We start from the raw sequence: 17,586 nt of genomic DNA, 5'->3' as shown, positions 1-17,586 counted from the left end.
ATGGGGAACAGGAAATTCATGCCTGGTTTAGCACCTTTGTCTCCAATTGACACAGGCAACCTGTAAATGGTTCATCTCTCAGGCCCCTGCTTCTAAATGTTTAACCTCCCAAGCCCCTGCTTACACTGATCAAGGGTATTTGAAATTGGATTTGGGATGCATGGCTAGTCTTAAAATGGCCCTTTTGGTCATTAGCCTAGTAAACACCTATGAACCAATAAATCATGCCACCTGCCAATCAAACGTTGGTAACATAGCAACAACAGCTCTCAATTCTCGTAGGAAGTGTTGTTCTACCAGTCCAACTTAAACAAATACTGATAATTCAAAGACAGAGTGAAATAAAAAGATGAACCACCTCTGACAGAATCTTACAACAGTAAATAATGATGCAAGTCTGTCACTATTTCAAACTATTAGTACAGATGTTTCACAAATAAAAATAGCATCAGAAACACTTACAGAATAAAAACACTGCAAAGAAGATAATTTTAACATGTGAGGAAGTCCAAAAAAGTCTTTCCTGTTTAATACTGTCTAAAGTGAAATTAAATCTCTTGACAAAAGCAGAATGATAAACCAAATAAAAGTCTGAGGATTCATGGGCATTTCTGGAACTTCAGACTACAATAAGACAGTTTTAGTTCAGATTATGAAGTTTTAATGACTCCCTTTATCAGTTCAGAAACTGAAAAATAACAGGGGGTGCAAGGGTGCACCATACCCTAAAAAAAAGACCCCAGTGATCATGCACTGTCAAGAGCTACAGTCATTATATCTTTAAAATCCTCCCTTCTTGTTGAGGCATTAACAAACTGTGATTTGGAAGTACAAGAGGTCATGTTTTCAGTGTCTGTATATTTCCTCCTAAACCAGCACAAAATAAAAAAGGCTAAATAATAATAAATGTCAGCACTACATTAAAAATCCTAACTATTTTTCTGCTGATTTCTGTCAAATTAATTTCAATTACATTTTTACTCCTCCCCACAACTATACTGCAGTGGAACAGTGAGCAAGCTCACTTAAAAATATTTTTGTTACTTTTAGATTTTTGTTGTTTGCACTGTTTTTAGAACAATGGTGATCTAGTGGGAGGCAGAATGTAAGAAAACACTGTTGGTCTTAGTAGGTCTTGATGCAAAGAAAGCATTTGGATTTTATGAGAAGAGCAATGGAAGCTTTTGTATTCTCCAATACAATAAGGTTAATTAGGAGGATATATGAGGGATCTAAGGCAAGAATTAAAGTGGGAGGGTTCCTCTCTAAGAAGTTGTGTTTGAGAACAAAAACCAAGCGGAGGGCCCTCTTACCCATTCATATTTGCTTTATATTTGTAGGCATTGGCAAAGAAAATAAGAGAGAAAGGATATAACTGGTATAGTAATCAAGAAAACTTGGCTTTATTTACAGATGAGATTATTTGTACCCAATATATCCAAAAGAGGACACCTCAGTGTTGTGGAACACTGATTCAGTCAGTTTCAAGTCTTGCTGGAATATAAAATTAATGAAGATAAAACAAAAGCTATAACCATAAACTATGACCCCATACATGAATTGGTTCAGCAAACCACATATTTATGGGAACACGGTAAGATGAAATTCTTAGGAATACAGATTAAAAAGGTTTCTATTATGGCAGCTAAGGATACGCGAGATGAGACTAAAAGAAAGATAGTTTTACGTACAGGTCAGGTATGTTTATATCAACCAGAGGAGAAACTGTGGACAATAACAGAGTTGAAGGAATCTGGGAGGGGAAGGGGTTAACATTTAAATGGGAGAAAGCTGATGCTTTAAATAGAGCAAGCTAGTTTAGGATTGCCTGATTTGAAGGGATATTTTAGAGCTACATTGTTAAGGCTCATATACATAACACAAGCAGAAGATTATACTTCAAATGGCAAGGGATGATGATGAAATGGGAGGGGGGGTTCAAAAATAAGGAGAGGGTGTGATTTTGGATGCAAATCCTTAAGGGGAATTATAACAACCGCAAAAAATATTATATTCAAATAGTAGTATAAAGTATTCTAAGAACTAAGCCAACACGAGAATGAAGAAAGTAGATTTTGCTAATAAAGGTAACTGCAAATAGGGGTACAGAAGATAGCAAGAAAAGGATGGAATTTACTAGAGAAAACCATCAAAGGAAACATAATCTTCTTCTTCTTTCGGCTTTTCCCAGTTAGGGGTCAACACAGTGGATCACCTGTCCGCTCATGATTGGCAGTGGAGTTTTACAGTGTCGAGTTGCCAGCTCAGCACCCAACCTTCTACAGAAGGTACACAAACGCACACACTCATGCCTAGGGCCAGTTTAGAGTGTCCAATCCACCTACAGCATATCTTTGGAATGTGGGAGGAAACCGGAGCACTCGGGAGGAAACCCACATGACCACAGGGAGGACATGCAGATTCCGCACAGAAGGCACCCCAGCCAAGGATCGAACCAGAGAACCTCTTGCTGTGAGGCGGCAATGCTAACCACTGCACCACCACGGCCGCCCTAGCAAAGGAAACATAATACTGAGAGCAAATAATTAGGGAACAAAAGGTAATAGAGTGGGATGAGGCCAAGAAGGCATTTGGACTACAAAGTAGACACTGCCTTCCATACCACGGATCGATATCCAAATAGGTCAAAAGAGAAAGGGATAGGGGGATCTTAAGTGAATAATTTGTTCTGGTAAGAGTTTTAGCTGCATCTAGAACAGAAGCTGCTGTTAAAAAGGGATAATTAGTAGTACATTTAAAATTTTACATACGTATGAGAGTCAGAGGAGGTTGGAAATATTGGAAAGAGCGACTGGAAAAGCAATTTACAAGAGAACAATAGGAGACATATGTATGGCTCCCAAGTACAGTAGAGAGTCAATTATCTGAACATCGATTATATGAAATGTCAGTTATCCAAACACAGCCTTCCAAAGTTTTCGGTTAGGAAAAATTATAACATCTGAATATGTAAATGTACATATTTGTTCGTGCATGTTTTTTGATCTTGTACCTGCTGGTGTGTCAAAAATATTCTTTATTATCCAATGGAATTGCTAAATGGATGAAAAATGTATTCCCCGCATGCAAAAAACAAGAGTTTAGAATTTTTTTATCAAACTTAATTATATGTTTGATTATCCAAACAATTTGATTATCCGAACTACCCTAGGTTTCAACTAGTTCAGATAATTGACTCTATTGTATATAACAAAGTACAGAAGGTTTAGGATCTTTGCTTGGAAATGTTTGCAAAGGTAGTTTTATACCCCAATCACATTTCAAAGAATTTTTCCTCATGTTGATAGCAAATGTTGGGAGGTCTAATGTGAAAGAAAGAGGTAACTGGGAACATATGTTTTGGTACTGTAATAAGTTGACAGATTTTAAAAATTCCCTACAGAGTACTCTAGCTGAAATACTGGGTGAGCTGGCGGCTGCAACTGAGTTAATTATTCTCTTGAGCTGGGACACATGATCTGAATTGCCTAAACAAACTAAGACCTTATTAGGTTTAACTCTGGTGGCTGTCAAAAAAAGCAATTACTTGAAAATGGAAATCAAAGTTTAAATCAACTGTATTTGAAGTATTAAGTATTATACAAGAGATTAAAAAAATGGAAGAGGAATGTGTAGAAAAAGGAAGATGCACACATAGAAATAAATGGAATTTTAGGAACAGTACATGCAGAATAATGTTCGGGAGGAGGAGTGGAGTTTAAGGGAAGGAAGGCATTCAACAATTTATGAAATGTTGGACTGTTGATACAAGAAAAGAAAAGATACGTGGCACAATGTATGTAAATGGAAAAAAAATTAATATGGTTTGTTTTCTTTTCTGCTAATATATATTTGCTTATGTTTTCAGTGACATAAAGGTGTTAAAAAAAAAATAAATAAATAACAGACTGTGACACCCATCGAAATATACTGTACACTTTTTTTTCCATATGGAAAATCTGTTAATGTTCTCATGCTGTCTACAGAACTTTTTTTTTTTTTTACATGCTGTCTCTTTCACAGAAAAGGAAGTTTGAAATGGGAATGTGTAACTGAAGCAAATCCATCCTGTTGTTCCCCACCCACATGAAACATGCAAACAGAAAGACAGCTCAGTAAAGTAAACAAAGGAAGCCCTGGTAACTTGAATTCAATAAGCAGTTTAAGTATTTGATGGAATTGACTGGTGTGCCCATCAGGGGTGAAGGTACAGGGGTGTGATCTGGCCAGATCCCTCAAGTCCTGGTAGAGGCCAGGACTAGGCAAGTTTGCTGGATTGAAATGAGTGAGTGTAGTCAAGGAGGTGTGGTTGTCCTCACAGGCTACACCTCATGACTTGTCTCACAGGGGAAAGGGTTAAACCTTATGAAAAAGCCTTGCCACCACAGTATGTGTGATACTGCCAGTTCCACTCCAGACCAATATCAGCCTGGGGGGATAATACTGGCCTGATAGAGATTCCTCCAGGGGCAGCTTGTACTATTGGACTGCAAGAGTGCAGCCCCCTAGCAGTAAAATAAAAGGAAATAGAATTGTAAAATAATTAGCTGCGAGATCAGACTGCAACATCTGTATTCACATACGTGGATGTGGATGGATGGATAGTAGCGATTGGCGCTCTTGCTGCAAGGGAACTGGGTTCAGAAGCTACTGCACAGGATATACTGGTTGGTTTTGTGTGTGTGTGTGTGTGTAATACTCAAGTTATATATACCTGGTGGCTACAGTTACTCAGGCTCAAACCCTGTACCTTGGGTACAGGTAGCAAGAGCCTAAATTCCCTACCCACCACCACTTGTGAAAACTGCTCAGATTTCTGCCTGATAAAATCTGTGGTTTTCTGGATTTCTGTAATCAGTGAAGAACTGAATTCACTAAATAATGACAGACATTTAAATTTCAGACTTCATATTCTTCAGAAAATACATGGTAATACAAAATCTTTTATTCTACCAATTTTCTAAGATTATAAGATCAATATTTGAAAATTGTTCCTGTTTTTGTTTTGTGACAAGAGGTTGAGAGCTATGGTGAGAACTGAATTCACTGAATATGTTTGGGGGCTGTATTCCCCCATTACTGGCTTTGTCCAGGTGTTTTGTGCTAAGAGGTTGAGAGCTATGGTGAGACCTGAATTCACTAAATGATAGCCATTTACGTTTCAGTCTTCCTATCTTTCAAGACTGATTTGGCATAGTGGTATGTTGCTAGGACTGTCCAGGGTTCAATACTTGGCAGTGAAATGCGTGGTGGTAACATTTTATTCTGGCAACTCTCCAAGATTATACAAGCAATATTTAAAATGTGTCCCTGGTTTTGGGGCTTTTGTCCCCCCCCCGTCCCCCCAACAAATTTTGGCTTTTTACAGATTTCTTGTGCTACAAAGTTGAAAGATACAGTTGAGTGTCAAGTGGATTTTACAAGGAGCTGAGAACTTCAGGAGAAGAGAAGTTTAGTGCTGCTTATGCTAAGTCTGCCTGCATTGTTAATACCAAAACAGGTTAAATACTTGCATTTGATGCAGAAGGCCGTGGGTTCTACTCCCACAGTATTTAAATGTATTGCTGATACTGTACTGCATTGTACTTTTAAAGGGTGTGGATGCTGCAATCCTGAGAATGATCCTCTTTGGCAGAGATTCCCAATAACTATGAACCTGTTATCATCCATTCCTTAATGCAATATTACTAACTTATCATTTTTTAATATAACATAGGCAATTTATTCCTCAAGGGCAACAGGCACTTTATTTGTAGATAAAACAATGAAATATAAAGTTGTTTGCTAGCAGCAACATCTTCATTAGTTACAGATCTCTTTAATGTGGAACTATTTAGATAACTTTTACTTCTGCAGAGATTGTGCATATTTACTGATAACGGTGGATTGTAGAAGTTTGAGTAGCCTTTTATGATGGAAATATTCTGAATTGGGCAGTTTTGTCATTATTGGTGCATGCATTTTGTTTCATTGTTTACTGGAAAAATCTGGAAAAATTTTCAAAACAATAAATCTAAAATGCCCTCTACCAACTGTACTGTAAGGTGTTTATTATCTGATCAGCTCAGGTATGCCCCTTCCCAGTTCTTGGTTGGATGCATTCGATTAGAAACTAGTTAAATCAACTGTCTACAAGCACAAACTTTTTTGTTACTGAATATTTTCACTGACTGAGTCTGAATGTTACTGAAAGTGATGAAGCCAGAATGCTACTGAAAGTGATGAAGCCAGATTGAAGCAATCACTTCTCTTAGATTTTTTTTTTTTTTTTGGGGGGGGGTACTTATTGTCCACACCTAGGGAGCTAAGTCCATCTTGTAGGATTTCTGCCACATAATTCTCCCAACTGAACTATACCTCTCAACTGTCCAGATTTTCGCAGAATGAATAGATTTTTGCTTCTTATTTTTGGTTTGTTCCTCTTAAAATTTGTGGCTTTCTGGCAAATCATTTAGGAATGAAGTCACTTAATAATGAGAGACATTGAGTTTCAGACTTCATACCCTTCAGAAAAATGCATACTAAAGCAAGACCTGTTATTCTATCAACTGTCTAAGTTTACACAAGAGCAATGTTTAGTACTGTTTGTTTGTTCCCCCAATATATTTGGCCTTGCCAAATTTCCTGGGTTAAGAGGTTGAGAGGTATGCACAAATAAATTGCTTTATAGAATTAGGTATATCCAAACCTCTCAACTGCACCTAATTTTAGCTCAAAATGTTGCTCTCCCCTAATAATCCCTCGTGGAGGATTTCCAATTAATAAATAATTGTAATGATCAGAGTTACAGATTACTTTTATTTTAAAAATGCATGTAGATTCTCTTTTGACAGCTGCCCAACTTAACAGTACTAATATTAAAAAGTGTCCCTTCTTTGACAGGTTCCCAGCTGTGATAAATGGAAAATGTTCGAACCAAACCAAGAATAAATCCTATAGCAGCCAAGAAGAAAGCAGGAAACACGCCAGCAAAGGTTCCACTGTTTAATAACTCCAAATAGCAAAAACACAGAGTTGAAAGGCACAGATTAACGCTCTTAACAGATGAATTGCGTTTTTGTCTTTAGCAACAATTACTTCATCAGATAGTAATTAAGACAATCAATTAAGCCTTTATATACTAATGCTTTTCAAATATTACCCTATCAGTCAGAGTGCATCAAAGAGCAGCCAATCATGATGTTGACTTTCATAAAAAACAAACACATTCATTAAAATATTTGTATGAAAAAACAATGTAATTTTTCCTATTTATTAAAATAAATATGTTAAAAACTCCTTAGTTATCTAGTACTAAGTACTTTTTACTCATACATATAAACAATTCAAATATTAAAAATACATTAAAAACATATATGTGTAGAATTGATGATGTACTAAGTTAGTTCCCAGCTGTATTATGTGGCTATTTTATATTTTTGCATCATATTTTTGGTCCGTTTTTCATAAAATTGTGGTTTTCTGCCAAATTAGTGGCAAATCATTAAAGACTGATGTTAGAAAATAATGACAGACATTTGAATTTCAGATTTCATACCCTTCAGAAAATTCATACTAATGCAAGACCTACTATTCTATTATCTTTCTAAGTTTATAAGAGTTTTGTTTGTTTGTGTCTTTCGGCTTTTCCCGGTTAGGGGTCGCCACAGCGGAACTCCGGTCCGCTAATGATTGGCAGTAGATTTTTACGTACTGGCTTGCTGGGCCTAACGCACAACCTTCAACGAAGGAACGTCCATTCACGCATGTCGCTACACAGAAGGCGCTCTAACTCAGAATCGAATGGGCAACGTCTAACTGTGAGGCAACAACGCTACCGCAGCACCACCACCGAGAGATTCTAAGTTTATAAGAGTAATATTTAAAAAGTGTCCTTATTTTTGGTCCTTTGTCCCACTTCTATTTATGGCTTTCCAGATTTCTTGCTCTGGGGTTGAGAGGTATGACAAATGTGTCAGGGCCATCACCATCAGCCAGAGATATTTCAAATTGTGACATACTTGTTGTACCCCACTCCCCCATGTAGTTACTCTGGATGTGTCCAAGCAAGGCAACGAGCAGTTATGCAGTGTAAGTGTGCAAAATATCCCCCCATCCAAGGTAGACAAAAATCTGTCCTTGATTTTGCAGAATGTTCTGGTTTTCTGTCATACTGTTGATTTATGCTTATTATTCAGAAAATGCATGCTGTTGTAGTACCTGTTGCTCTGCGTTTAAGTAGCAATGCTTTAATGGCCATCAAGTAAGCTTGTCTGAGATTGTAAGATGCAAGTAAGCTTTAATAAGCATACTGTTAAAGAATTATCAACACTGAAAGCCTTTTTGTTGTTGTCATGCAGAGAATATTTACATAACTAGATAACGTATAAGCCTTAGGTATTGAAATGCATATGACAGTATTTGTAATAAAGGACAGGATTACAGTATTTTCAGAAACTCTTTGCAGGCTTTACCCGTAAACTACACAGAATGTCAATCTATCATGTGTGGTCCATAACCTGTGCAGTAATCCTTTAAGCAATTTCTCTTAAGCTTGATGTTTGCTGTTCATTTTTTACTTTGATCATGTTTTCCACATGAAACAAGTAGATAGTTGTTGTCAGGCAGCAGGTCTTTTTTGGATAAGAAACATCTTTACAAGTAGAGGTAATCTGTATCACAGCAATTGCTACTTTCAGCATGTTACTTGGTACTTTTATAAAGCTGAATATAAATTATAATTAGAACTGCAGTGCAAGGAGAAGTAGTTTGAGTTGAGTGATGCTTGTTTTTTTATACTTGATTTCAACTGGTATTCCAGTAATGTATTCAGAAAGTAACTTATTTTTTCATGCCTCACAACCTTTTTCTTTCCATCTAGATATTAAGTAAGCTGTCATGTAGCCAATGCACTGAAATATTTTCTTCTTCTCCACTTCAGTTTGTCTTGAATGGACTCATAATGACGGTTTGGCACCCAGGGCAGCATATTTAAGTCCCAGTTTTTGTGGTTGTGAGCATAGCTCTGCCCCCTTCTAGTTGACCACACCCCTTCCCATTGGCCCTCACCTGTTCAGCTGTCTCCTGTAGCCCCTCCTTGATTGGAAGTCACCAGCCACCACTGGATTCCTCTATTCCCTTCTCCCATATTGGACTGTTCAGGGTAAGGCCAGGGAGCCACAGATCTTTATCACTTTCTTCCCTCCACAGGAATATTATCTATTCCTGAAGACTCTGCTGAAAATTGATTATACATCGCCATTTTTATCGCATCATCCTCTAGCTTAACTGTCAGTTGAGCCTCATCTACCACTAACCTGGACATAATTAAATCTTCCATAAGTATTTTCATTTGAGCTTTCTTTATTTCTCTACTTTATACACTCTTTTTCATAAAATTTCTGAAATATCTCCAATATCTCTACAGGACTTCTTGTTACTGGCTTCCTAAGCTTGGTGACAACCCTTTCTACTTTCTGTTGCCCAAGTCATTGTACTAAAGGTTTTTGTGCTCTGAAGTTATCAAAAAATAAATAATTGCTTAACAAACTTTCTAAACTCCTGCACATTATCCAGACACTTCCTTATTTTCTTTATAGCACTCTGCATTTGTGCCTTTTCTTGTTCTGCGAGATTCCTTTTATTCTGTAATATTTTACCTTTGTGAGCCCCTCTACGTAATTGCTATTACTTAACCATCTTGCTCTCTCTCCTTTACTTCTACCCTACTTTAAACCCCATTTTCATTTTATCCCACTCAAGAGTTATAACTTCTGAAGATATTTCTGTCTTCCCTAATAACTCATAAATAATTCTTAAATTCCTCTTTTTTAACAAGTACGTACGAAAGCCACAGCGTCTCAGTTTCACTTCATTACCCTGCATTTTTATCTTGGTTTTATCACTGCATGATAGTTAATAGATGTGTGTCAAAACTTTCACTCAAATGCACGTGTTCCTGTGAAATAAAATAGTCTAGCCTACTTATTGTACTGTGGGGAATAATGTATACATTCTGTCAGAGCTCCTGCTACTGAATTTACATCTTCTGTAACAAAAATGTTCATACATTTCTTCAGAAATCTACCTTTTTTTGTTAGATGTCCACTCTAGGCTCCCCTTATACAGCTTCACTATTGCAAAATCAAATTCCAGTCCCCACCTATAAGTAATATTGTCTGCTGAAAGCTGATTATTTCTCCCAAAATTTTTTTTACACTCTACAACAGCAGTTTTTGGTGGAATATAAATACATGCCAATATAATCTTCCTCCCTTGTCAACAGCACCTTGCTCTCACAAATCTATGACTGCCCCCCCCCCCAGTCACTACTGAAGCCCCTCTAACAATCAGTATAATTACTCCTTTTTCCTTGGCTTTGATATTTGGCTGAAATATCCATCTTGAAATCCTTTCTTTGTCAAACTCACACGCTCATTTCTTTTGAAATGCATCTCCTGCAGCATTGCTACTTGACTCAGTGTTCTTTCATTTTTGTCTATACCTGTAAGGTCATTTATGTTCCAAGATAATATGTATAGTGCAACATTATAATAAAAAGCTGTTGCTCCCATGTATTATACATAGAAGAAAAAACAGCCAAACGCACTTGTGGACTCCAGTTAGCATGTATTTAAAATGGTTAAGCGTTTTCATCTTTATTACAATATGACATCATCAGAACCATTTAATCCATTAAATAAAAACCTTTAAATAACTTTGGTTGTTTTTGTGGGTGTGTGCTACTCAATCAACACAACACTTAAAAAAACATGCGGAGCTTCTTACAAAGAACCTACTAGAAAAATTCACAAATTGTAGCATGGCTTTCAAATTATTAATACAAATATGAAAAAGCAATATCTGATGCCTAGAGGCATCAGCAGGAGTTAACTGCAGAAACGCCTGGAGGTGCACTCGGCTATAATGTCTCATCACGTGTGGCTGATCTAAATCCAGATCCTTTATATCCTGACTGGCTGCCTTCTGCTAGGTGTCCTTTGACTGACAAATATCTGAACATTATTTTTTAAGAGATGCTTTGGCTATCATTTGATTCTACCAATATAAGGCAGTGGATGGCAAAGAATTCCTCAATCCTTGACTGACATTAGAAGCAGGTACAACTGCTAAATCATGATCTTCTAGGACACGAGAATATATCATGAAAGAACTCAAGGTACTGTTGACATAGCAAGTGTTTGTTTTGCTTTGGAATCAGATGACCACAGTGCCACTATGAAGGAGTGGGTAAGCTTAGGTTAAGTCACTTATGTTCACAATGAAAGCAGACAATTTCTTGGCATGACTGCCAAGAAGAAAGAACTAGGCACTCATGTCTGCATAACTTTTTGGGGCAGAGGATATGTGATTTCTATACACACATACTATACATTTTTAATATTTTGTATATATTATACTACATACTATGCCTTTTAATATTGCCCAATTTGTAAAACACACTCGGTTGCTCTATGAAGAGCAGGATTAAACATAGTTTACATTAAATAAAACAAATGAAAATAATAAACATGAAAATTAAATTGCATTATCTGGATATTGCAAAATTGCTTTACCTGATACACTTTCCTTGTGTTTACTATGTGCATGCAAGCAATACTTACTCTGGCATAGTATGTGAACTTCATTGCAGGAGTGTCTTGACAAGGCACCAGAGACCTGCAGTGTGTTGCCTGTAAAACAAAATGGTCTCCATATTAATTTGCTTTCACAATTTATAATGCTCTCATTTCTTAAAACATTCTGTGCATTCTTTGCAAAAAAAGGGATGGTAACAGTGGTTACAACCCTTAAGGAGATACACAACTCCTCTACAAACAAACCTGTAATGCTTTTGAAAAATAGTAAATGTACTCTATGTATTGTAGAAATGTTAATGAATGAGTTACAAATACAGCTGTCTCTCTTTGGTCCTGTAGGAGACAATTTAAAAGAATGCCAATATACTACAAATAAATTCTTGCAGGTAATGCCATCTGATAAAAAAAAATCCTTCCAGGTAATGCTATCAAGATGGAAAGGTTATGATCTGTATATGAAACTTCAAGTTCTTGAATAACCCAGCAGTTCATCAAACTTTAGTTATTTTCTTAACAAAACAAAAATACAAATCTCTGCCATGGGAAAATGTAAAAAACAGTTCTGTCGAATTTAACATAGGATTTTTCTCATCCGAATTTACAGCTTGAGACAGAGAAACAGGCTCTTCCCAACAGACTTCAGGATGCAATTTCAACACTGCTAAATTAATCTGAAGGGTAATGTAGAGTTATTATATGGAGTAACAACCAGAAGGACAGGAAACCTTATTAAGACATTCTGAAATAAAAAAAAAAAAAAAGCAACAAGTTTAAGTAAGCACTTCAGAGATATAAAAGTTAGGAAAACTCAAAATACTTTCTATTACTTGAGCTCTTACCAAAAAAAAAAAAACAAAAGACAGCTCAAAGCCTTAATCCATGTTTAAAGGAAAAAATAAACAAACTGGAATTGGGCTTCCCATAACATTCAGCAGAGATGAAATTGGGTACATCCGGACCTACATGCAGCATTTGCTGTACTGTTTAAAATACAAATACAGTCTTGGTGGTCAAAAAATATCAGAGACACAGAGTGTGTAGTCAGTCTCAGTGATGTGTATATTCAAGCTGAATTCTAATTCTCTGAAATAACATGACATGCAGCTAGCTCATTACATTAAAGATGTACATCCAATGTATGATGTCCCATAAAATATTTCTGGATACTATTCATTATGTTGAATTAGCAGCTGGCCAACAGCGTGAACAGCTATGGAAATCCTTCAAAAGCAATAATCACCAAGTGTTGCAGATGTTGGAAAAAAAGACAGTGTGTGTTTGGGTAGGGTTAGTGCGGGTTTGGGACTCAAATGCCAAAACTTTCAGATATACTGAATGTTCCATCTTTAAAGGGTGACATGGAGGGGGGAGAAAGACAGGGAGTGTGTGCCTGCAATTAGGGTTAGAGTGATGGCAAGGTAGGGGGGGTCAGATTTAGTGTTGTGCATGTGTATTAAGGAATGTGGTACGTGTCAGAGTGTCTTAGGTAGTGGTAATATTACAGTCTTTTCTAAGATGTAAGGTTGAGGTTATGGACAAAGGGTAGGGTTAGCATGCATTACTAAGAAGGTGAAGGAATAGGAACCCTGCCCATCCTTAGTAATGGAAGATAATCTCAATTCAACACTTACCTTACAAAATCCTTTCCATAACACTACAATAATTCAGTCACAGTACATCTGAATGTAGATTCAGGGCTTTGGTTAATCAAGTACAAAATAAATTTTTTGAAATGCAGGGATATACACGCACACTCACATATCACATATATGCACATATATACATACGAGAGACAGAGACGTCATATGAATTAATTACTTTACAGGGAAAATGAACGGTTGGCCATCATTGGGAACTTTTAACTTTTCCCCACTGTAGTGCAATCCTGGAGTTGGTATATTTAGTCAGGGGGGTGCAACCCCCCATGTGGGTTTGCTATAATGCATTTTGTTATTTTTTTGCTGTTGACCAACTGTCAATTTTCCCTGTAAAACAATTCCTTCATATGATGTCTTGATATTTTGCAGCTTCGGTGTTGCCATCTCAGTTATTTCAGATTTAGTTAAGTGTGATTTCTGTCTTTTCAGGTAGACCCATGTTACATGTATGTATGTATGTATTATGTGTGTGTGTGTGTGTTTTATATAAATATATATATATATATATATATATATATATATATATGTTGTACTATATATTATATATCACACGATATATATATATATATATATATATATATATATATATGTGTGTGTGTGTGTGTGTGTGTGTGTGTGTGTATGTGTGTATATATATATATATATATATATATTTATTTATATATATATATATATACATGTATATAACAGGTGGCTCATACTGCAGGACTGCAGCACCCCCCCCAGCTGTGGAAAGGAAAACAAAAATGAAAAAACAAAAAAAACACAAGTCCCAGAACTGCAAGCATGCATGCGTGGCTCACAGGACTCCACACAGCTGACACAGTAGTCTGGATAGGGAGAAAGCTTCTCTGCAGGTCTGATGTCCAGAAGTCTACGTGGTGATGACAGGGACGGAGGACACTGAAGCAGGTACATGTGTGTGTGTGTGTGTGTGTGTGTGTGTGTGTGTGTGTGTGTGTGTGTGTGTGTGTGTGTGTGTGTGTGTGTGTGTGTGTCCGCGCGTGTGTGTGATGCCCCAGTTCCTATATACTGCTGGCTAGACAGAACTCAGGATACATGGTGGTGGTTAGAGAATACCTCAGGCTTGAACCCTGTACCTTGGATGCAGGTAGCAAGAGCCTGAAATCCCTACCCACCACCATTTGCAAAAAAACTGCAGATTTTTGCCTCATATTTGTTCTGTTCCTCATAAAATCTGCGGTTTCTGTATTTTTGTTTCTTTACATAGTTGATGGTGCAGTGGTAGCATTGTTGCCTGACAGCTAAAAGTTTTCTGATTTGATTCTTAGCTGGGGTGCCTTCTGTGTGGAGTCTGCATGTCCTCCCTGTGTTTGTGTAGGTTTCCTCTGGGTGCTCTGGTGTCCTCTCATCTTACAAATGCATGTGTCTGAAGTGTTTCTCGCCTCGGCCTCTGCTGAAAATTGGCTTTTGTTCCAAGTCAGACTTTCCTGGTTAAATAAATAAAAATGACAGGCATTTAAATTTCAGACTTCATATTCTTCAGAAAGTACATAGTAACACAAAACCTTTTATTTTAGCAATTTTCTAAGTTTATAAGATGGGTATTTGAAATTTGTCCCTATTTTTGGGACTGCATTCCCCCATTATTGGCTTTGTCTAGTCTTTTTGTGCTAAGGTTGATAGCTATGGTGAGAAATTAATTCCACTGAGTATGTTTGGGGGCTGTATTCCCCCAATGCTGGCTTTGTCCAGGTGTTTTGTGGTAAGAGGTTGACAGCTATGGTGAGAACTGAATCACTAAATGGTAGCCATTTAAGTTTCAGTCTTCCTCTCTTTCACAAAACAGCAGATATGGCGTAATGGTATGTCACTCTGACTGTTTTGCACAGGGTCCTGGGTTCAAGCCTTAGCAGTGAAATGTATGGTGGTAACACAGCATTTTATTCTAGCAACTTTCCAAGATTATATAAGCAATGTTTAAAATGTGTCCCTGGTTTTGGGCTTTTGCCCCGCCCCCTCCAATAAAGTTGGACTTTTCAAGATTTCTTGTGCTGCAAAGTTCAGAGATACAGCTGAGTGTCTAGTAGATTTTATAAGGAGCTGAGAGCTACAGGGGAAGAAAATTTTAGTGCTGCTTATGCTGAGTCTGCTTGCATTGTTAAATAGCACAACAGGTAGTGTACTTGCTTTTGATGCAGAAGGCTGTAGGTTCTACTCCCACAGTATGTAGATGCATTGCTGTTACTGTACTGTGTTGTAAAGGGGGTGGATGCTGCAGTCCTTTTTGGTGAAGATACCTAGTAAATATGAATCTGTTATCAGTTTGCCATCCATTCCTATTGCAATATTACTAGCTTATCATTTTTTTATGTAACATTGGCAATTTATTCCTCAAGGGCAACAGACACTTTATTTGTAGATGAAACAATTAAATATAAAGTTGTTTGCTGGCAGCAACCTCTTCATTAGTTATAGATCTCTTTAATGTGGAATTATTTAGATGACTTTTACTTCTTCAGAGATTGTGCATATTTACTGATACTGGTGGATTGTAGATGTTTGAGTAAACCTTTATGATGGAAATGTTCTGAATTGGGCAGTTTTGTCATTATTGGTGCATGTATTTTGTTTCATTGCTTACTGGAAAAATGTTCAAAACCATAAATTTAAAACGCCCTCTAACAGCTGTACTGTATTGTATAATACCATCAAGAAGGTGTGTCAAAGAACACTTATGTTTCATGTGCAAGGGGCCTTTGATTTGAAAACAGCCTAAAGTTAATCTTTATCTGCCACTGGCAACATGTATTTTCTTTGAATGTGGGTTTCAATGCTGTTTCAGTGAATGTGAGTTTCAAGGGCAGAGAGGTTTTAATGCTAAGTATATTTTCATTCTGAGACTGCATTGCTTTGTTTAGCAGATGTCTATTAGAGTTTGTGCTGTAAAATGCAAAATAAAACTTTCAAATGAAATCCAAATCATTGTAAAAGTAAGCCAGTATGCACATTACAGTGTTTATGGCAAATGGGGCAAAATAGCCATTGGAATGGCTGCAGGGGGTGGCTCCATTCAACCATGATTTTGTGAGAGGTGAAGGGCAGAAAACTCAAAAAGACAGCCCCGGCTGAACTATACCTCTCAACTGTCTAGATTTTTGCAGAATAAATAGATTTTTGCTTCTTATTTTTGGTTTGTTCCTCATAAAATTTTTGGTTTTCTGGCAAATCATTTAGGAATGAAGTCACTAAATGCCAGACATTGAGTTTCAGACTTCATAACCTTCAGAAAATGCATGCTAAAGCAAGACCTGCCATTCTATCAACTGTCTAAGTTTATACAATATTTTAGTACTGTTTGTATGTTCCCCCCAATATATTTGGCCTTGTCCAGATTTCCTGCATTAAGAGGTACATGCAAATAAATTGCTTTATAAAATTAGGAATATCTAAACCTCTCAACTGTCCCCAATTTTGGCTCAGAATGTTGCTCACCCCCTAAGAATCCCTCCGCAAAATGGCAATTTTGGAAGACAACATGGAGGGTTTACAATTATAAATAACTGTAGTAATCGGAGTAACAGATTACTTTTATTTCAGAAATGCATGTAGATTCTCTTATTTTGTCAGCTGCTCAAGTTAACAGTACTAATATTAAAAAAGTGTCCCTTCTTGGACAGGTTCCCAGCTGTATTGTGTGGCAGTTTTATATTTTTGCAACACGTTTAGTTTGTTTTTCATAAAATTGTGGCTTTCTGGCAAATTAGTGGCAAATCATTAAAGACTGAAGTTAGAAAAAAATGACAGACATTTGAGTTTCAGATTTCATACCCTTCAGAAAATTCATACTAATGCAAGACCTACTACTATTCTATTATCTTTCTAAGTTTATAAGAGGAATATTTAAAAATTGTCCTTATTTTTGGCCCTTTGTCCTACTTCTATGTATGGCTTTGTCCAGATGTCTTGCTCCGAGGTTGAGAGGCATGAGTGTCAGAACCATCACCATCAGCCAGACTCATTTCAGATTGTGACATACTTGTTGCACCCCACTCCCCACTGTAGTGGCTCGGGATGTGTTTAAGCAATGCAGTGTAAGTGTACAGAGTATTCCCCCATCCAACGTAGATCACAAGTACAACCATGGCTTTTCAGTTGCCCTTGATTTTGCAGAATGCTCTGGTTTTCTGTCATATTTTTATACTGTTGATTTATGCTTCTTATTATTCAGAAAATGCATGCTGTCGCAGTGCCCTGTTGCTCTGTGTTTAAGTAACAATGCTTTAATGACCATCAGGTAAGCTTGTCTGAGATTGTAAGATGCAAGTAAGATTTAACAAGCATACTGTTAAAGAATTACCAACATTGAAAGCCTTTTTGTTACTGCC

At 37.0% G+C, this 17,586-nt stretch overlaps 1 protein-coding gene across 1 annotated transcript in view; it reads right to left on the bottom strand.

Annotated features, from left to right (window-relative positions):
- LOC122814921 (leukotriene A-4 hydrolase-like) overlaps positions 1–17,586 on the bottom strand; it is a 403,509-nt gene that overhangs the window by 303,725 nt on the left and 82,198 nt on the right. Inside the window, exon 4 of the mRNA XM_044087185.1 lies at positions 11,604–11,672. Coding sequence (XP_043943120.1) covers positions 11,604–11,672 — 69 coding nt within the window. The remainder of the gene's footprint in view (positions 1–11,603; positions 11,673–17,586) is intronic.

The sequence above is a fragment of the Protopterus annectens genome, chromosome 11.part0 (assembly GCF_019279795.1).
Source record: "Protopterus annectens isolate FY-2018-M chromosome 11.part0, PAN1.0, whole genome shotgun sequence".
Classification (NCBI taxonomy): domain Eukaryota; kingdom Metazoa; phylum Chordata; order Ceratodontiformes; family Protopteridae; genus Protopterus; species Protopterus annectens.
This window is presented reverse-complemented; position numbering and strand designations above follow the sequence as displayed.